At 46.0% G+C, this 21,290-nt stretch overlaps 1 protein-coding gene across 3 annotated transcripts in view; it reads left to right on the plus strand.

Moving 5' to 3' along the window:
• NAV2 (neuron navigator 2) overlaps nt 1-21,290 on the plus strand; it is a gene marked incomplete at both ends in the record, with an annotated part of 737,881 nt that overhangs the window by 658,859 nt on the left and 57,732 nt on the right. For all 3 annotated transcript variants that reach the window (XM_080694785.1, XM_080694783.1, XM_080694784.1), the window contains 7 exons: nt 7,581-7,872; nt 8,808-9,510; nt 12,261-12,728; nt 13,374-13,439; nt 14,788-14,832; nt 17,315-17,475; nt 19,434-19,622. In XM_080694785.1, coding sequence (XP_080550911.1) covers nt 7,581-7,872; nt 8,808-9,510; nt 12,261-12,728; nt 13,374-13,439; nt 14,788-14,832; nt 17,315-17,475; nt 19,434-19,622 — 1,924 coding nt within the window. The remainder of the gene's footprint in view (nt 1-7,580; nt 7,873-8,807; nt 9,511-12,260; nt 12,729-13,373; nt 13,440-14,787; nt 14,833-17,314; nt 17,476-19,433; nt 19,623-21,290) is intronic.

Below are 21,290 nucleotides of genomic sequence, written 5' to 3' on the forward strand. Positions count from 1 at the left end.
GGAGCTCCTCACACAGCCACGTCCTTGGACAAGCTAATCAGCATCCTGAGCCTCTGCCTCCTCATCCATAAAATAACAGTCATTAGGACTGTCTTGGAGGGTGAGTGTGGGAATGGCATGGAAATACCTTATCGGAACATGTTTATCTCGGTGCTTGATACTTCTCAGAATTTACTTTTCCTCTCCCATCCTCCCTTCCCCTGGATTTCCTGTCCCTCTGCCTCCCTCTTGCATTCATGTCAGTAGAAATTGACCTTCTCTTTGTGTTTGGGGGAAGAGAGTACTGGGGACTGAACCCAGGGGCTTCTGCCTTCGAGATCTACCACAGCCCAATTTTTAAAATTTTGTTTGGAAACAGGGTCTCACTAGGTTGCTAAGTCTTTCTATGTGGCTGAGGTTGACCTTGAACCTGAAATCCTCTTGTCTCAACCTCACAGGTTCTGGAATCACAAGCATGTACCACCATGCCTGGCTTACTATGTTCTTAACATATTTTGTTTGCAGTTGCAGAGCAATCCATCTTATATTTTCCAGCATTTCATCTCTCTCTCTCTCTCTCTCTCCATTTATGCCCTTGACCCTGTTTCATAGAAGGCACCATTTCAGGTCCTGAGTGCAGAGAAGTATGTGTCAATATTTCCTCTTGTTTTCACCTGTAAAATTGTAAATAAACTAGATGGGTTGTGGGGGAGAATTTATGCCAATTTATTTCTTTTCTATTTGGGGGAAATACAATCTTGTGAATTCTGTGGCAAGGATTCCTGCCCTGAGAGGCCTCGAGTGACTCTAGAGTTCACTGCTTGTTCTCCAGGCAAGGGATGGATTTAGCTGGAGGCCAGCAGGGCTGTACCTTCTGTCCCTCTGCTGGGCGCTGCTGCTGCTTCTGACTTTGGGCTAGTTACTTTTCCTCTTCAAACCTATGTTTTCATAGTTTATAAGATATAGGTAATAATGCATCCTTAGAGGATAAGATGATCTAGGCATGTATGTGGGGGGACATGGTGCTGGCCAGAAGAGAGGCAGGTGATGCTGATGGTAGTGATGATTTCTATTATGACTGGGGCCCAAACTTCAGTTCATCATGGAGAACTGCAAGGGATTTGGGCACGAGGAGAGCGGGAATGTCCCTGATATCTAGAGGCTTGAGGTTCAGCAGCAGGAACACAAGTACACTGTCCACCCTCATGTGAGACAAAAATGGAATAAATGCTAAAGATGGACAACAGAATGCTGGGGATTTTCAGGGGTGGGAGAGGCTGTAATGAAAACAGCCCTCTTCACATTTAGCTCACTGAGTTCACATAGACTCTGTTAAGACAAAAGCCAGTTATGGTAGTGCATTCTTATAACCCTAGTATTTGGGAGGCTGAGACAGGAAGATCATGATTTTGAGGTCAGTCTCAGCAATTTAGAGTATCTAAAAAATAAAAATAAATATCTCTATCTCAAATTTTAAAAATAGAAAGGGAATTGTAGATGGTATTCTCCTGGGTTTAATAATCCCCAGTACCAAAAAAAAAAAAAAAATACCTCTAAGAGATCTGTTGGTATTAACCATGTTTCATACCCAATGTAGCCGACTCAGAGATGGGAAGCAACTTCTGCCAGGGTCACACAGCAGATGAGCCTCAGCACCCAGCACTTGAGCTGAGGTCTGCTAGTCTGCAAAGTTCATGCCCTTCCCCATATCGGCTGCCTCCCCCACTCCTCCAGCCTCACCTCTGACCCATGCTTTCCCTTTCAGAGGCCTGGCTTAACCTCGAAGGCTCCTTTTAGCTTATTTCCCCACCTTTCCACATAACTGTTGAATGATTAAAGAACCTTCCAAGTAAAGGCAGTAAGAAAATCTTTCACAAAGGAGGTGCCCTTGCAGAGGGAACAATCTATGAAGGCCATCATAGGAAGGAGAAAAGCTCTCTGTGCATCCCATGTGACTGGTTCCCGGCCCTCCCATTGTGAGCTCTGGGAACAGAGAGCCTGGAACTTACTGTCAACTTCCAACAGATGCCACCAATGATTTGGCACATAGCTCAGGAAGGATTTACTAAAAACATGTTAAGTCAGAGCGAGTAGGATGTCCCCTTGCAAAAACCCAGCTTTTGAGAGTAGAGCTGGAAAAGCTGCCGGCCTGGAACAGGCTAAGAGTTGTGATGATTGTTCTTGCCACAGGAAGAGTTAGGCCATGGGCTTGAGCCAGGAACACGTGCCCTTTCTCTGCCATTAGTGAAATCAGAGTGTGTGTGGGCCCTCCCAGAGGCTGGGCTGGAGCTTCTCTAGGGCTGGGGTTTGAGCAAACCAGCCTGCCAGTGTAGACAGGGGGTATGCTTGAGGTATAGACATTGTATTGAGTGCTATGGGGTTTGCAAAAAATTTCATATCCTTGGAATTATAATTTAGAAAGGTACGCCAGATGTGGTGACCCACACCTGTAATTCCAGTACTTGGGAGGCTGAGACAGGAAAATCACAGCAAAACCATCCTCAACAATTTAGTGAGACCCTCAGCAATTTAGTGAGACCTTGTTTCCAAATGAAAAGGTCTAGGGGTCTAGCAGGATGTCCCCTGGGTTCAATCTCTAGTACTAAAGAAAAAAAGGGAAGAAAAGAGAAAATAAAAAGGCACTTAATGTGATATCATGGTTAAAATGTAGCCTTGGCAGTTAGACACCTGAATCGCTACATCTCTACTTCCTGGCTTTGTGATCTCAGCAGTTTTGTTTTCTATTTTTTCCTAACTTTTCTCATTTAAAATTAAAAATGTTACATGTTACTTTTTTTTTTTTTTTTTTTTGGTGGTACTGGGAGTGAAACCCAGCTGCTGAGAGCCTCACTCAGTAGTTAGACTGGCTTCAAACCTGTGTGATCCTCCAGTCTCAGCCTCCCAAGCGTGGGAATTACAAGCGTGCTGCGCCACCACGCCCAGCATGTTACTTCCTTTTTAAAGAAGATTCAATTTAATGGTAAATACAAGGAATGTTAGTGTCTAGCACTTTGTAAGTGCTCAGTATCAGTTGTTACTGCTGTTGTCATTAGCACCATTATTACTCGTGTTAGGTCTAAGAACAATAAATATAGGTCTAAGAACATTAAAAGAATAAATACTGCGGTAACTGGGATGTGGCATGTGCTCAATTTTTAGTACATCTTTGGAGCAGATCAGAATATGTTAAAATTTACTTAAATGTAAGCTTCATGAGGTAAGGAATTTGAATTTGGAGTTTGTTCATTGCAGCATTCCTAGTGCCTATTCACTGGGCACAAAGTGGTCCTCAATAAATATTTGCCAAGATCTTTCCTGCCCCAGGGCCTTTCTACACATACTTCCCACTACCTGGTATCCTCACCCATGAACTCTTCTCTCACTATATCTTCCCATTCCTTAGGGCAATTCTTGCAATGTTTCTAACCTAACCACTGTGGCCCACGCCATCACCACAATCTAAATTAATCACTATCTGTACTTCTCTCCAGACTCCTGCCCTGTTTCTTTTAATGTCTTCATAATTCACAATCACACACTTCCGTATTTATTTATTTTTTATTATTTTTTTATATAATTTTTTTTATTGGTGCACTGTATTCATACATCATAGTGGGATACAAACTTTTGTAGACATACATGCACACATCGCCCAGTCAGCCCCCACCCGATCCCCACCCCATTCTCTCCCCATCCCTCCCTCCCATGCTTGGCTTAGTGGTTGACATCTAGTATTATAGCAATTTATCCAAAATTAAAAATGATAATCTCACATAACAGTTTCATTTGTCTGATACCAAGCTTTTGAAAACTTAAAGATAACATTTCAATATTTCTTTTTACTTTCTTTCTTACCAGAGAATATTTTTTTTCTATTTTTTTAGGTGAAACTATCATATATTTATATATTTATTTTTCAGAAAAAAAATCTTTCCTAATATGGAATATGGACTCTAGATACCCAAAACGATCTTGAAAAAGGACAAAGCTAGAAGATATATATTTTCTGATTTCAAACCATATAAAGCTACAATAATTGAAACAGTGTAGTACTATTCTAAAGGCAGATATATAAACCACTGAAGTTAAATAAAAGCCTTGAGCTAAATTCTTCCCTATATTGTCAAGTTATTTTTGACAAGGTTTCCACGAACATTTGGTGGTGGAAATAATAATCTTTTAACTAAATATTGTTGAAAAATAATAATTATGTGGAAAAGAATAAAGTTGGACCCTTACCTAATCCCATATACAAATATTAACTCAAAATAGATAAAAGACCTAAATATAAATCTTAAGACTATAAACTTTTAGGACAAAATCTGGGTCATAAAACCTCACAACATTGAAATTGGCAGTGATTTCTTGGATATGATTTCAATGGCACAGGCAACAGAAGAGTATACAAACTCCCTAAAAAATAAAAAAAAATATTGTATATCCAAAGACAATGTAAACAGAGTTAACAGTTACTGATAGAATGGGATAAAATATTTCCAAATGCTATATCTGAAGGTATATTAATATTCCAACTAGAAATCCTAAAAATTAACAACAATAAAGGCAAACAATACAATTTAGAGATAGGTAAAAGACTAACATAAGTAATGAATCTCCACAGATAACGAAACTTAGTTGTCTGTTGGATGGAAGATCTTGTTTCTCTGGTTCTGGTGTGTGTTACCTATTTCTTCTTTGTAGTTAATCTCTTTGAGTATTTTCTCTAGTGCTGGTTTTGAAGACATAAATTCCTTCAGTTTCTGTTTGTCATGGAAGCTTCTTATTTCTCCATCTAATTTGATAGAAAGTTTTGCTGGGTAGGAAATTTTTGGCTGGAAGTTGTTTTCTTTCAGAGTTTGGAATATGTTACTCCAAGCCCTTCTGGCTCTCATGACTTGGTTTGGGAAGTCTGGAGTGATTCTAATTGGTTTGCCTCTGAATGTCACTTGGCCCTTTGTTTTTGTTGCCTTTAAGATTCTCTGCTTGGCTTCCACACTGGTCATTTTGACAATTATGTGGCGTGGGGATTCTCTTCTCCGATCCTGTCTAAAGGGAGTTCTATAAGTTTCCTGGACCTGTGTATCAACCTCTTGCTCTATGTTTGGAAAATTTTCTGCTATTACTTCCTTGAAGAGATTGTTGATCCCTTTGGTTTCACTTTCTTTTCCCTCCTCTATTCCAATTATTCTTAGGTTAGCTCTCCTAAAATGGGCCCATATTTCTTCAATGTCAGATTCCTGCTGTCGAATATTTTTTCCTAGATTAGAAACTATGCGTTCATTTTTGGAATGATCATCTTCTAAGAGCGAGATTCTGTTCTCCATGTGGTCTAATCGGTTGTTTGTGCTTTGAATTGAGGCCTTTACTTCATTAATTGCATCCTTTATCTCTTTTTGGCTCTCTCTGAGTTCTTTTCGAAGCACCTCTATTATTTCTACAGTTATTTTCCTGATTTGATCTTCTAGAAATCTCTGATTTTCTGTTTTATCGGGTTCTGATGTTGTGGGGTTGTGGGCATTCATTGCTCCAGTATTATTCCTCTTTCCCATGATTTCGGAAGTTTGTGCCTTCTCTGGGTTCTTCCCTTGGGTCACTATGACTTCACTTAAGGTGTTCTGGATCTTGAGTCAGTAGTATCTCAGACCCCACTACTTTACTGGGTTGTATCACAGAGTGTCCGACCCAGAGAGTCGATAGAGGCTGCTTTAGACTGTGGGGGGTGCCAGGTTGCACGTTCTCCTATGGTGTGATATCTCTGCCACCGCCCCTCCCCCACTGGGTCAAGTCCCAGGGAGTACAGTACTGGGATTTCTCCTCTGTGGCCTGCAATTTGACTCACTGTTCTTGAATACGCAGATGTAGCTGTACTGAACTCGGTGAATTCGCTGCTGCTGCCGCCGGTGGCAATATGGCGCCGCTGCTATGCCCTCGGCCGTGAGGCTGTCATATTTCTTCTTGCTTTTGATTTCCACTCTGAATCCCTGCAGCGTGTGCTGAGCTCAGCCACTGGGAGCTTTAGATGCCCCTGCACCTAGAAATCCCGCCTGGCTGTTCCGCAGCGGCTCCCCGTATTTATTTATTCAATCACTTCCACTGGTTGAGGTGAGGATCAGACTTGTCCACACCGTGGACAGCGTCCTGCACTGTGTTCTTTCTGGCTGGATGCATGTACCGGAAGCAGTAGGCTGAGGTGGTTGGGAACCCCGGGTGGCTGAGATGAAGACAGCATGACTTATTTCCATCCCCAGCCTTTGTCTGGGAGGGGTGAGGGCATTTGAGTGCGCCGTAGCCTAAGGAGCAGGTATATACATTTGTTCATTTCCTCAGCTCCTCAACTCAGCTGCTCCTTGCCCACAGGTGGGATCGCCCCTGGGTGTCCCGAGCCACAGCTGAGGTGGCCTCACCATCATGGCGTTTGTCCTCCTCTTGTCCTATCCCTGTGCCTCCTACCTGGCTGGAACCCAGTATGTGTTTGAGGAACAACAGAACAAATGAAAGCCCACAGATAGCTAGCTATAAGGGACAAGTGGAATTCATAAGGTGATTAGAGGGTGGTGTGAGAGAGAGGATTCAGCTTGGGCTGCATGTCTCTCTTTAGCTTTTGTTCCATGGAGGAAGGCATTTGTACCAATATTGCATGACCTGTGTGGCCAGGTTCCTGCCCAGTGTACATTTAAGTCTCCCGCCTCGCTGCTGTTGCCCGTCATTGGTAATAGATACAGTGAGTCTGGGATTCTTTGCTTTGTGTGGCCGCCCTGAAGTATTGCTGACCCCCCCTTCTCCATCCACCATGCCTGTCTCCCTCCCAGGAGGCAAGCTGGTTTGCATTTAGCCTTGCAGAGCAGCAGATCATTAACATCACACTTGTGTCCCCTCCCAGGTTTCATGGTCGGCAGGTCAGGGCTCCTCCAAAGAAAGCTGGCTCATTATATCCCTCCTCAGAACAAAACCCCACACGGGGGTGCAAAGCAGTGGCATATAAATGCAACTGAGGTGGGAACCAGCACCATTGCCCTTTGGCGGCTGGCAGTTTGCTTCCTCCGGGCTCCAGGCTACCCCTGCTCCAGTGGAACCAGCTGCTCACCTGCTCGCTCCTTCCGTGGTTTAGACCCTGGCATTGTGGTTTAGACCCAGGCACTGTGGTTTAGACCCTGGCACTGCACTAGCTCCAAGGTCTCCAGCAATAGAGGGGTAGGAAGGTGCAGAGCACAGGGATGGAGGGCAGGCTGGATGCTGGTTACAGAGCAGCAGTGGGGCTGTGGGCCGCGTCTCCAAGCGGCAGGATCTGGCTGAATTCCCACCACACCTCCATCTGCTCCTTGGGTTTTCCTCTTCTTCAGGGTTCTTTCTTTTTCAGGCCCCATTTACTTTCATCCTCACTCTCTTCTAAGGTTACATTTCTATTCTTTACTTTCCTTGGTCACACAAACTGGGCTTTCTAATAAAATATTAAGAGTACATATCATTCCAATTTTTTGAACATCAATTATATAGTATTTTTCCCAAAACGAATCCAGGTTATTGGCATTTTTGCCTTTGGAGCAAGGGCTCCCTAGCCTGGGGATTGAGGGAAGACTAATTCAGGGAATCTTTGTCCATAGACTGACGCTGAGAAACACTCGCAGGTGGAGAGAAATTCCCTGTGGTCTGGTGACGATGTCAAGAAAAGAGACGGAGGGTCAGACAGCGGCATAAAGATGGAGCCAGGCTCCAAGTGGAGGCGGAATCCTTCTGATGTGTCGGACGAATCAGACAAAAGCACATCGGGCAAGAAGAATACCGTCATTTCCCAGACGGGCTCATGGCGGCGAGGAATGACAGCTCAGGTGGGCATCACCATGCCAAGGACCAAGCCGTCCGCGCCTGCAGGTGCACTGAAGACCCCGGGAACTGGTGAGTGTTGGGCTTTCTCTGTCTTGAATCTGCAGTTGTTTAAAAACCAAAGCCAAGCTGGACGTGGCGGTGCATGCCTGTAATCCTAGTACTTGGGAAACTGAAACACGAGGATCACAGGTTCAAGACCAGCCTCAGCAACTTAGTGAGACTCTTTTCAAAATAAAAAAATAAAATAAAATAGGGCTGGGGGTATGGCTTAGATGTAGAATGCCTCTGGGTTCAATTCCCAGTACCAAAATAAAATAAAATATAAAAAGTAAATAAAACCCCAAACCATAGTGGCTCTAGCAAAGACGGGATGTTATAGATTTCTCCTTCAGATTTATACTCTGCTAACTACTAGCTTTCATAAAGGTTCATACTCCTCTCTTTTTCTAAGTGGAAATATGTCAGCACCTGAGCCCTAAAAGTGGTTCAAGATGGAAGCACTCCGTTGGTTTAACCATATAGGAGTGATGGTTAACACACCCCCTACAGGCTGTTCAGGGCATATTGGTATGTTGTGTTGTCCCAGATCTAAATCTAGAAGATGTGCTTTAAAGGAGGGCAGTGGGGTGCCCTGCAAATGGCAGGAACTGAGAAACAGCCTTGAAATGGATAAAGGGTCAAAGGTCAGTAAAAGGCAGAGTCTTTTTTGCCCCAGGCATGACTGTCAGCAGTTATCTGGCATTGCTTTACCCTGGATAAATTTAGACTGCTTTGCAAGTGAGTAAAATCATTGACAATTCCTAAAAGGCTCCTTGACAGTAGTAGACTAGATTATCTTTTAAAAAGCCCTCTCTGGCCTCCCCAGGGTACTGCTTTCCCTGAGGAAAAAGTGAGTCCTGCTTTGGAGGAGGAGAAGCAGCTACACAGCCTGGCTGGGGAGATGGGATTCTTGGTTTGCAGGCCAACCTCAACCTCACTGATCTCTCTCTCCCTCTCTTTCTCAGGAAAAACAGATGATGCAAAGGTGTCTGAGAAGGGCAGGCTCTCGCCCAAAGCCTCCCAGGTGAAGCGCTCCCCATCCGATGCTGGCCGCAGCAGTGGTGACGAATCCAAGAAGCCCCTCTCCAGCAGCTCCAGGACCCCCACCACCAACGCCAATAGCTTTGGATTCAAGAAGCAGAGTGGGTCTGCAGCTGGGCTGGCCATGATCACCGCCAGTGGGGCCACTGTCACCAGCAGGTCAGCCACGCTGGGCAAAATCCCAAAGTCATCTGCACTTGTTGGGCGGTCTACTGGCCGGAAGACAAGCATGGATGGAGTTCAGAATCAGGACGATGGTTATCTGTCTCTCAGCTCCCGGACAAACTTGCAATACCGGAGTTTGCCAAGGCCCAGTAAGTCCAACAGTAGGAACGGGGCCGGGAACAGGTCGAGCACCAGCAGCATCGACTCCAACATCAGCAGCAAGTCGGCAGGCCTGGCAGTGCCCAAGCTCAGGGAGCCCTCCAAAACAGCCCTCGGCAGCTCTCTGCCAGGCCTGGTCAACCAGACCGATAAGGAGAAAGGCATCTCCTCTGACAGTGAGAGCGTGGCTTCGTGCAACTCAGTGAAGGTGAACCCGGCTGCCCAGCCTGTGCCCAGCTCAGCCCAGGCTGCTCTCCAGCCTGGGGCCAAGTACCCAGACGTGGCCTCTCCCACGCTCCGCAGGTAAGTGGGTAAATACATGGTACCAAGCAGAGCTGGAGCACATGGAAGGCCATCCTGAATTAAGAATATCCTGCTTCTGAGTTAAAGTCGCCTGTCTTTCCTCCACTTTAGTCCTTAAGTGAAGCTGCTGGGTCGGCTCCTACCACAAGTTTTGTTGCCAGTGATTTGTTTTTTCATGTTGGGATGAAAACACAAACCTCTTTAGTTGGTCACCCTGGGTTCATATCCTGAGACCATCTACCTTAGCCACCATGGAACCTTTCTTAGTAATCTGGCCTCAGTTTCCTCATCTATAAATGGGGATGATTAGACTTTTCTCAGGGGTGTTATGAAATTAATTGTTGCAGCCATGTCTGACCAATGTAAGTCCCCTCAGTAAGATAGCTACCATCCAGAAAGAGGTCTTGATACACTCCTAGGCCAGGATTAGTAGGTCAAGGGAAGCAGGTTATATATATATATATTTTTTTTTTTTCTTCACACACTTGGTGACTCTGTGCCTGAGCTTCCTCATTATAGCAGAAAGTGATCTGAGCCAGATATTCTTCTCTATGTCCCCAAGTTCTTTTTTTTGTTCCGTGTGCATAATTTTAAGTTAGTCTCTAAAATTTTAGCTCTCTTTAAAAGAAGAAAAAAGCCCTCCTAAAGCCAAACTCTTTCTGAAAAAGAGAAATTGATTGCCTACTGCCTTAAAAGTATATCATTTTCCCATCTCCACACTTGGTAGAATTTCTCAATGCAGAAATATTATTTACGAGTTTTTAATAGTTTTTTGTTGTTGTTGTTGTTGTTGTTGTTTTACATTTTGCCTGCCCCTGTCTTCTCATTATCCTTTGGACCATCCTCATACAGCAGCTGCATAGGTTAAAGCCCATGTTGCCTCCCCAGGAGATTTCTTGTTATAAAAAAGAGTAAGTCCCAAGGATGGAAAATAAAGTAGTGAAAAAAATATATATAAAAATTAAATGGCGCACGTGCATATTTGGGGATGAACAGGAATGTTTGAAAAGACTTCAGAAGAGGCATTCCACATGAAAGGGGTAATGAAGCCGTTCCCTGTGCTTTGCCTAGACTTGATTATTAGAATTTCAGTAATGATTATTTTTTTCCAGAGGGAAGGTCCTACTGGGCTGCTCTTTGTTGTCTTAACAGACTGCCTTGTAAATGAAATGTGCTCTGCTTCTCGCCTCAAGTATAGTATGTAATACTCACTCTCTGGTATTAGAGATTTCCTTTAGTAACTACAAAGGCATTTTACTGGACCCTCAGGGCCACATAGGAGAAGACGTGAAAACACATGAAAATGCACGCGGCCCCTTAGGTCCACCCTGAGCACCCTTCAGCCAGTTTTGGTCAATTGCACTTTTCATAAACTGTTAAAGTATTCTTAATTTTCTCGCTGTACATTAGTGTGGAGAGTGAAGTGAGGTAGATAACTCTCTCCCAATGATTTGGAGGCCTACCCAAGAAAAGATTGGGCTTTTTCTGTGTAGTTATATATAACAGGATGAGGAGCAGTTGCACAGAAGATAGGTCAGGTCTTGGTTTTCTAAAAATCATAGAGGAGCTGGGCAATGAAGAAAGTTACACTTTAGGACTGAGGTCCCCAACGCTGGAAGAATGTACGCATTCTAAAGCCAAGATTCTACAATACGATTGTGTTACCTGGTTGTCACCAGGGAAGACGTGTTTCTCCTCTGTCACCAGACAGTGTGGTGAGGATTGATTGATTATATATTGGTTTCATATTTGTGTGTTTGTTCTTAAGATAATTAAGATTTTCAGGACTGTCTGGAGGTAACAGATCATCACTTTGAGTAGCTGCCTGAAAAGCAGTCTGCCTATCTTAATGTGTAGTAGTTTCATCACTTTTTAAAGATACTTATTCCATGTACTGCTTTCACTGGATGGAATAAAGCTCTCGCATTACTTGAATATAACTTTCAGACCATTCCACAGTTCCACCAGAGAGCTCTCTGCCATTAGAAGAAGGAGGCTTCTGTGCCATTCCCTGGACAAATGGCACAGTTTTGGTCATGAGCAGGAGGAGAGATGACATGAAATGGCATTTTTATGTGTGCTACAAAGATGTGGTTTGCACCCAGTGTGTCTGGTCTAATGTCTTGTGAACCCAGTAAGCTTTCTGTGTATGTCATTGGATAAGACAAGCTCTCTGGCTCTAGAAGATACATCTTTCAGATTGGGCTTTAATTGAGGATAAGTCATGAAGGTACTTCTCTCAGGCCACATCCAAATCTAGACTCACGGTCTCTCTTCCTTGTGTTATGCTTAAAGATAAAAGAAACCAAATCCCTTGGGGTAGATCTGTCCTGGACTGAAGGCCTGCTTTGTTCCTGGTGTCATGGATATAAAACTGACTTAGCTCTTTTTCCTCTTAGATGTTTCCTGGGCAGTTTTTTACTTAGTCCATTTGTAGCTGGAGGGGGAAACACTGTCTTGGGCCAATGTGATAGGCCTGTGGAAGACTTCCCCACCACCCTTTGGCTCAGACAGAGCTAGGGTCTCAGCTATAGCCTAGAACTTAAAGATGGCACCTGTGATATACCAGTGTCACCCCACTCCATGATCTTTCCCAGGGAGCACTTTTAGCCACTTCTGTAGAAAGGATGACACCTCCCTCTCTGGGAAGTCTCACGGTTTCCCCCACCGCTGTGCCCCACCCTTCTTTAACAGCTTGGCATCCCGTGCCACTGAGTGTCCATCCCACACAACCTTTTATCTCTTCACAGACTCTTTGGTGGGAAGCCTACCAAGCAAGTGCCCATCGCCACAGCTGAAAATATGAAAAATTCGGTGGTCATCTCCAACCCTCATGCCACCATGAGCCAGCAAGGTAACCTAGACTCCCCCTCGGGCAGTGGCGTCCTGAGCAGCGGGAGCAGCAGCCCTCTCTACAGTAAGAATGTGGACCTCAACCAGTCTCCTCTAGCCTCCAGCCCCAGCTCAGCCCACTCCGGCCCTTCCAACAGCCTCACCTGGGGCACCACTGCTAGCAGTTCCTCAGCAGTTAGCAAGGACGGCCTGGGCTTCCAATCCGTGAGCAGCCTGCACACCAGCTGTGAATCCATTGACATCTCCCTCGGCAGCGGAGGGGGCCTGAGCCACAATTCCTCCACGGGCCTCCTTACCTCCTCTAAGGACGACTCCCTGACGCCCTTTGTCCGAACCAACAGTGTGAAGACCACACTGTCGGAAAGGTTGGTGCTATACCTGTGCCCCTGGCTGCCTTTCTCTCTCAGGAAGACACCTTTCCCAGAGTCCAGAGATTAGCTCAATAATCCCAAATGTTAATTCAGCTTTGCCTGCAAGATTTCACTCTTTCTAATTACTGCTCTTTGGTGGGAAGTCCATTTGAGATGGAATTTAGCTTGGCTCTGCTTCTGTTCTCTCTCTTCCCTGTGGTTATTCTTGGTGCGTGGAGCTGCTGGGAGTCTCTAGATGGCATTCGGCCTTGGAGAGGACTCCTCCCCTTTTGTTCTGTTCATCGGCTACTTCTTTTCCTTCCTCTTGCAGTTGAGCAAGCAGAGCAAGTGACCTTGCTCAGCCGACCAGTGTGCGGCCGCGTTGCTCAGTTGGCAGGTGGGCAGATTTGGTGTCATGGCGAACACCTTCCTGCTGAATTGCTGCTGGCCACAGTGATGGGAAATCAAGACACTAAAAGTGTCCCTCAGAGCCTTGGCTTTCACTGCAGCAGTGTTGTGTGTCCAGCGTCCACACATGGGGAAGAAAGCCAGGGTCAGCCCTGGGAATGAGAAGACTGTTCTGATCATGTGTATAAGGAGGCCTCTCGGTTCTTTGGTCTAATGTTCCTTCTCTTGTTTTCTACCTGCCTGGACTTCTAGCCCTCTCTCTTCCCCTGCTGCTAGCCCTAAGTTCTGCAGAAGTACTCTGCCCAGGAAACAGGACAGGTAATGACACTCTAGGCCAGGGCCCCACCCGGCCTCTAGGATCCTCTGCGTGTTTGTTGTCAAGCCAGATGTTTTGTGCAAAGCTGTTGGTCTGAGGCTTCTGCTTGTGTCTGTGGCTCCAGTGTATTCTGTGATGACACCCAGACATGCCAGTGAGGGTCTGTTCTGCTCAGGCCCGGGGAGTGGTGGACTTGGGCTGACCTCTCATTCCCAGCTTGGAGAGGCCACTTTAAGCCTAGCCCGTGATCTGGCTTGGCAGACGCTCTCACTTGCATCTCCTGTGGCATGTTTCTGTTTCCCAGCTTCCTACCCTTTCCTCTCCCCGCCCCAGCCCAGAAGTGACCCAACACCCACTGTGCGGCTCGCCTCCTCTCCTCTCCACGCAGTTGGCTCTGTTTCCTTCCGTGGTCCTCTGCTGCAGTTTGGCTCGTGATGTCTTGCAGACTGTTGTATTCTGTGTGTCCATCTCCCTTAATGATAATGAGAAAGAGTAGGTAGAGTGTTGAGACTTTACAGACAAGGGAGCTCGAGTTCCCCCCACTGTGGGTGGGCCTCAGAGATGGTTACTGACCTTAAACCCGTGGAGGAGTGATGACTTGGCCCAAAATAACAAGCACATGTTGTTTCATGCTAGGAAAAAAAAAACTAATGGAAACCCTCTTCACCTCATCAACAGCACAAACTTTGTATTTGTCAGGCTCACACACCAAACCTTTCAACCCTGTTGTTTGGAAATCCAAATGCCTTGACTCTGTCACCAGCAAGTTGTAACACGCCCTGACTCCAGCCTGGGGCTCCGCTCCCGGCTACATCCTTGCTGGGCAGAAACAAGGAGAAATTGAGAAGGACCTGGAATTCACTCCATTACAAATGAATTCCAAATATGCAGACCGCTGGCCTCTTAAAAGCCTCTGACAAGTGCCTTTTCCCTCTTGAAGCCATGACTGGTGGCATTTAAGAGGTGGTGCAGGGTGCAGGGTGCAGGGAAGCTGGTGTTCCTCTCTCTAAGGAGCTGTGGCAGTGGCGGTGGTGCAGAGGAGGGCGGCTGGGCACATGGGCTCTGCTTCAAGGTGAGGCAGCTCCCAAGTGTGACTGTGAACCTGTAGACGAGGAGGAGTGCTTGGGGTTGTGGCGCAGGCCATCCGATGGCTTGGGGTGAAGTGTGCGCTGGTGTCAGCCCGGCCAGGGGTGGGGTTCCTTCTGTTTTCCTGGGTGGGGGTGTGTTGCATGCATAGCTGGGGAAAGCGCTCCTGGTGATGGGAGCCTCTCTCCAGCTTGGGCGCCCTTTCTGCAGCCTTCTCCCCTGTGCTTCTCTGAAGTTCTTGTTTTTGTTTTAACTTTCCTACAGTGACCCGCACCTTGATAGGAACACTTTGCCTAAGAAAGGACTCAGGTATCTGTCTCCATGCACCCATGCCATCTGTCGTGGCCTCAGAGCTTGGCTGTATGGCTGGCTCTCTCTCTCTCTCTCTCTCTCTCTCTCTCTCTCTCTCTCTCTCTCTCTCTCTCTCTCTCTCATGGCTGGTGGGGGTTTGGGCTGGGGACCCCGCTTTGGCCACTGCGGCAGGTCCGATTGGATGGTGGCTCTTGTGGCTCCCTGTCGTTCTCATCCCTCCATCTGTGGCTTATTTGCTTGAGCAGGGGCTGTGCTTTCTCAGGCTTAATGTGGTCCAACCATCTCATGAAAAACATCCCAGGGCAGGCCCTGTGAGCAGTCACAGCTCCTCGGGGAGCTGTCGGGCTTGATTGCTGAGTACCTCACCATCTCCATTCTGTTCACGTGGCTGTCTTCTAGAAGAAGGGGCATGACTTATAGCATGCTGGCTCGTTACCTAAGACAAGAGCAAAGGAGGAAAGGGATAGTTCATCCTCAATTTAACAACATTTAACATTCTGGCTCACACACAAAAAAATAAATCACTAAAGATAACTTGCTTCTGTCTAAATATTCTAATTGGTAATTGGTTCAGATTTCAGTGCCCACCAGGACATGGGTATGATCTTCTTTTTGATGAAAATACGGACTACCAGGAAGGCATGCCCTTCCCTTCGTAGCGAGCCCTGGCTTGGCCAAGCTCATTTTTTGGTGCTCATCCTGGTAAAACAGGATGCTATAAGTCACCGCTGCTCACACCGCCCACGTCACTTTGCCAGCGTGAGGAACTTCAATATGCTGATGCCTCCCCATGGTCTCACTGTCATTTCTCCTGCTTTCTAAACACCTCATTTTTGTAGCATTGGCTTCACCTTGCACTAAGCATTTAAGTGGTTTCACATAAAATGGAACTTGGAATGAAATGTTTCACTGCTGTCATGTGTGTCTGTAGTTAATTAACCTGCAGCTCTTAAGACAGAGCAATTTTGCACAGTAACATGAGGTAGGTATCAATGCTTCCTTTCAATAGGAGCCCCGATTACAGTCAGTTCTAAGAACCTAAGAAGGAAAGTGTTAAACTCTCCAGAAAGATGGCCCATGACAGGGAGCTTGGCACTGAGGCCTTCGAGTTGGCAAGGCCTTTTGTACTTAAGAGTTTTATCATGCCCGCGAGGGTGGCTTGTTGGATACTCTGCTAGATGCTTAAATGATGGCCACTCCTCATGCCAGTATGACATTGTTGCCCCACTCTTGTCCCCAAAGGAAGCCTTGTTCTGAATAATAACATTTTGAAATGGTATATATATTCCTGTAGCAGATCTACCCTATCAAAATTATGTAGCTCTGGCTTTTTAAAATTGACTTTTAAAAAGTTCAGAATAAGGATCTGTGACAGGCTACTTTCAGGCCGTCAGTGTGCCCTGGAAAGTTTCATGTCTGTCAGCAATAGGAATCATATTAAGAAGAAACATTCCCTTGTTCCCTTTCATGCTGTCTCTCCTCATCTAGCTCACTCCTTCCACATACACATCCAACAGCGACAGGGGCAGCCTTCGTTTGTAAGCCAACAGCATTTCTGCAGTTTCGTAATCAGCAGTCACTCCAAAATAAGTCCACAGCCACCCTGGCCACACGGGCACTTCAGGAATTCCAGGTGTTGCCTGGAATGCAAATGCAACAATAGAAGCATGGATTTTGGAACCGGACAAACATGGATTGACATTCTAAGCTCCGTGACACAGAGACAGGGTCCCCACCTCCCCAGGCTGTAAAATGGGAAGGATTAGAAAGGACTGCACCTATACTTCTGAGTTGTTCTTCAGGGAGATAATGCCTGTAATGACACCTGCACACTGTAGGTATTTAGTAGGTCATTGTCCAGTGCATTTCAGAGCACATGAGAAGATGGGCCGCAGGACTGACTTCCGCAGACCCTCCCCTGATAAGCCCCTGATTAGATTTCTTTCGTGGCGATTTGCTCATGCCAGATTGCAGCAACACTGTGAGTGTCACTGTCCCCAGCGCCCTTCATGTGTCTGCTTTCTAAACACACGGTGATTCATGGCCACTTTAATCGTGCTAGCGAATGCAGCTGCCAGGAGTCACCTCATTGAAAGTTCCTTGAAGCTCTAACAGCAGCTCTCTGTTGCTTCGCTCCTGTCGAGGCGTGGGGGTTTTGACAAGACACCGTCATGAATCAACACGTTACAGCAATGCCTAGTGGCGGCTCTTCTGAGCACTCGCCAGTCTTCTTCTCTTTAGAGATTCCCTTCAAATTGAAAGGAATTGTAATTTTTCCCAAACACATCCAAGGAGCACAAAAGGTTTCAAGAAACTGCCTAAGTTTCAGGGGTGTGTAGTGTTTTTTTTTTTTTTTTTAAAAAAAAAACAGATTTGGATATATATATATATTTTTTTATAGCTCTGTCATCAGGTCCACCAAGTTCATTTTCCTAAGTGTTGTTCATAGTTCATTCCAACCCAGTTTCTGTCTGCCCAGGTATACTCCCACCTCCCAGCTTCGCACACAGGAAGATGCAAAAGAATGGCTACGCTCCCACTCTGCCGGAGGCCTGCAGGACACAGCTGCCAATTCCCCTTTTTCCTCTGGCTCCAGTGTAACTTCTCCCTCTGGAACAAGATTCAACTTTTCCCAGCTTGGTGAGTAGCCACTTGTCCTTAGCTGTGTTATTAGCTCCACAGGGCAGATGTTATTTTGTGTTTTGAAATAGACATGTAGTCACATCTCTGTCAGTATCCCATCATTCCTCAGCAATGAAGTTTGATTAGAAGAAATTGATAGTTTTTTTTTTTTTAAAAAAGGAAAGAGCAAAGTTTTTGGTACACTATTCAGTCATTTTCTTTCAGTGGCTGGTAGAGGATGAGTTATCTAACCTACTGGGAAGAGCAAACTAGACTGATACTTAGAACAAGGTACTTAGAAAGCAGGAGAAGTGAGAGCGAGACCACAGGGGGGGCTCCGCACACTGAAGTCGCTCTGGTTGGCAAAGCTACGCGGATGGTATAAGCAGCGGTGACGTACAACATCCTGTTTTAGTAGGATGAGCACCAAGAATGAGCTTGGCCAAGCCAGGACTTGCTCTGAGCGGAAGGCTACTCCTTCCTGGTAGTGCCTTCTGCTAGCAAACTAAGGAGCAGATCAGCCTTTTCTTAAGAAGAATGCTTTCTACATCTTAGACCTCTGGACATGGGTTTTTATAACACATCCCATGCTTGCTTATTCTCATTGTCTTGTTTGTTTGTTTGTTTGTTTGTTTGTTTGTTTGTTTGTTTGTTTTTTCGTACTGAAGGTTGAACTCAGGGGCATTCTATCTCCAAGCTACAACCCCAGCCCTTTTTATATTTATTTATTTGTTTGTTTGTTTATTATGGTCTTGGGGATCAGACCCAGGGGTTTCTACCTCCAAGCTTCACCTCCACCCCTATTTTTTATTTTGAAAAAGATTCTCAGTAAATTGCTGAGGCTGGCAAATTTGAGCCTCCCATCTTGGCCCCCTAGGTACTAAGAGTACAAGTCTGCGCCAACACACCTGGCATTGTTGCCTTATTAAGCTGGAAATAAAAGTGAAATTTTGATCAAATAAGTCTCCTTGGAAATGCCTGCTGATGGCATACTGCTTGGACTGGCACGGTGGAAAAAGAAAAGCATTTGCCACACAGTCCCTGATGCCCTGTCAGTGGGTTCTTTTTTAGGATGAAAACACCCACAAAGACCCATAAAGCAGTATAAAAGAGAGCAATCAAAAGCTTTATAGGACACCATGTAATAACGGAATATAATCAGATATCGAGTAATTGATACAATTAGGAGAAGTAAATGCTGGGGCTGGCAGGCCTCGCTGGCAGAGGCCACGTGAAGGCCGTTAGATGGGAGCCTGACCTGGGATGACTGAGAGAGGAAGAGCATCTTTCCCATTCTAATCTCGGTCTTTAGAGAGGCGGCCTTTTCTGATTAATGTGGATAAGAATGTGAAAGTCTTCAAGGATACAAATGGCTTGAAATTTTGTGAGGTTTAACTTCACTTTTGATGCACTAAGCAGGTACCTCTAAAAACACTGCACATCACTGATACTAACAAAGACCAGATCTGAGTCAGAAAGCTGGTTTTAGCTGAGGGAACTGGCCCTTTGTGTTGAAGCACACGGCTGTCGGACGCAAGGAGACCTGTGTTCATATTGTTCTTTCCTGGCCATAACTCTTGGCGGGAAAAGATTCTTGTCATGCACAAATGCTTCCCATCTGATCAAAAGACTTGGATGGACTATTTTGGGCTTTTGGCTTTAGAGAGAAGTATTCCAGATGAGCCCAGGGAGTAATTAGCTCATGCCTGGAAGGTGACACTGGCTTGTCTGAACGTGCCAAGTTGGAACGCCGAGGCCCGAGCCCTGCTTTGGAACTGACCCGCCTTTCCTCCCATATTTTTAGCTCAAAGTGTGTAACTCAAGTGCTGATGAGACTAACTTTTAGAAAACAGACAAGGGAGAGAAGGTGGCAGGCACACACATGGCTGATGATAAGCAGTCTCCTCTCTGCCCGCCTCTGGGACTGGAGGGGAGACGTGAACTTGCAATGTCAGATCCCATTCCTTTCATTCCAGCGAGTCCCACCACTGTCACCCAGATGAGCTTGTCCAACCCGACCATGCTGAGGACCCACAGCCTATCCAACGCCGACGGGCAGTACGACCCATACACCGACAGCCGCTTCCGGAATAGCTCCATGTCCCTGGATGAGAAGAGCAGAACCATGAGCCGGTCCGGCTCCTTCCGGGATGGCTTTGAAGAAGGTAAGGAAGGAGACTGGCCACCTGCTCCCACCTGCCAGGTGACTCGGCGGCGCAGGCGAGGGTCTTCTATCTTACATCCACTTGATTGACCTGAAACCTCACCCTGACTTCCTCCAAGTCTCCCTCCTCCTCTGGGGCTGGGGCTGGGGACCTTTGAATAGTAAAGTCTCATCCTTGACGTACCTTTCAGGACCTTGGGGAAGAGGCTGCTGAAAACACTGGCGACTCTTAGTGCTGACTGAGCCCTGCTCTCAGCTTCTCTCTCCTGGAACTGGGCCACAGCTTCTTAGCATGTGCCTGTGTCTCGAATCTCAGCCGCTGGCCCACCCTCCTGGCACAGCACATTACTGGGGAGTCCATCCCCTGCGCTGATGCATTCTGTCTCTGGAGGGCTGGGCGGCTATGCCTCTCTGCCCTGCTCCAGAATTTTCTATGTCTTCTCAAGTGCTTTTTTTTTTTAAGTTCACTGCATTCAGTTTTCCCCTTTCCTTCTTTGATTGCCAATTGTGAATATTCAGGGCTGGATTTTCATGTTATATGCATTTTATTTTTATTTTATGGATGGATTGATTGATTAATTGATTGGTGGTACTGAGATGGAGCCCAGGAGCTTTCTACCTCAGAGATACACTCCCAGACCTATTTTTTATTTTATTTGGAAACGGTGTCTCTCTAAGTTGCTGAGAGCCTCACTAAGTAGCTGAGGCTGGCTTTGAACCTGCATGATCTTCCTGTCTCAGCCTCCTAAGTACTGGGATTACAAGCTTGCGCCATCACGCCCGGCCGTGTCATATGCATTTTAATTAGACTGGTGGAAGGACCGTTCTGTGGGGCAACTTGGTCAGCTGTCCTCGTAACTGATTTTATTTCTCTCTACTCCATCACCAACATGTCAGTTAGGGGGAGCCAACAGCCAGAATGTCAGGCAGGGGTGTCATCCCCACTCCCAGAGGCTAGGCTCCCAGAATGGTGAAGGCAGTCTCCCCGGCCGTGCACAGAGAATAAGGAGTCTGACTGGCCGAATTGGAATTCCATCTCTGTGACTCCTTAGGTGTGTGATCTCGGGCAAGTTGCTTCACTTCTGCTTTTTTCCTGATAAACTGGGAGTAATAATAGTATTTAGCCATGGCATTGTAAGAATTAGATGAGATAATACCTATAAATGTTAATACAATACTGTGATTACGTGTCATAGCCTGCAGACACAGCTTCGGCACTGGCTTCCTGGCAGTGCCGAGTCTCCAGCTGGAGGACGAGGCTCTGGAGCCAGGAGTGGCTCAGCTGAGGGCACACCTCTCTCTGTGTGTCTTTTTTTTTTTTTTTAACCAGTGACAAAACAGAAGGTAGGGGGCTAGTCATGGGTGCTTCCCTCTACTCCCAGCCCCTGTGAGAGTGGGGAAATATGTCCAATGAAATTTGTGATTATTTAGGAAATCCTAAATCAAAGGGAGAGAAATATAAGTAAGATAATGGAGCTTGCATTTTGCCTAGTGTACTCTTAAACAAAAGTTCTACACAGTTGAGTTGCAGAGCAGTTGCTCCCTGCTTAATCTTCTTGGCGACTGAATCCTCTTCTCCACTGATTTATGTACCATTTGCATCTATGACATTCACTGAGCAGAGGCAAGTCTGTAAATCCATATATGGCAAGCTGCAGGGACAGAGGAT

Source organism: Muscardinus avellanarius, assembly GCF_963383645.1.
Source record: "Muscardinus avellanarius genome assembly, chromosome: 1".
NCBI classification, from domain to species: domain Eukaryota; kingdom Metazoa; phylum Chordata; class Mammalia; order Rodentia; family Gliridae; genus Muscardinus; species Muscardinus avellanarius.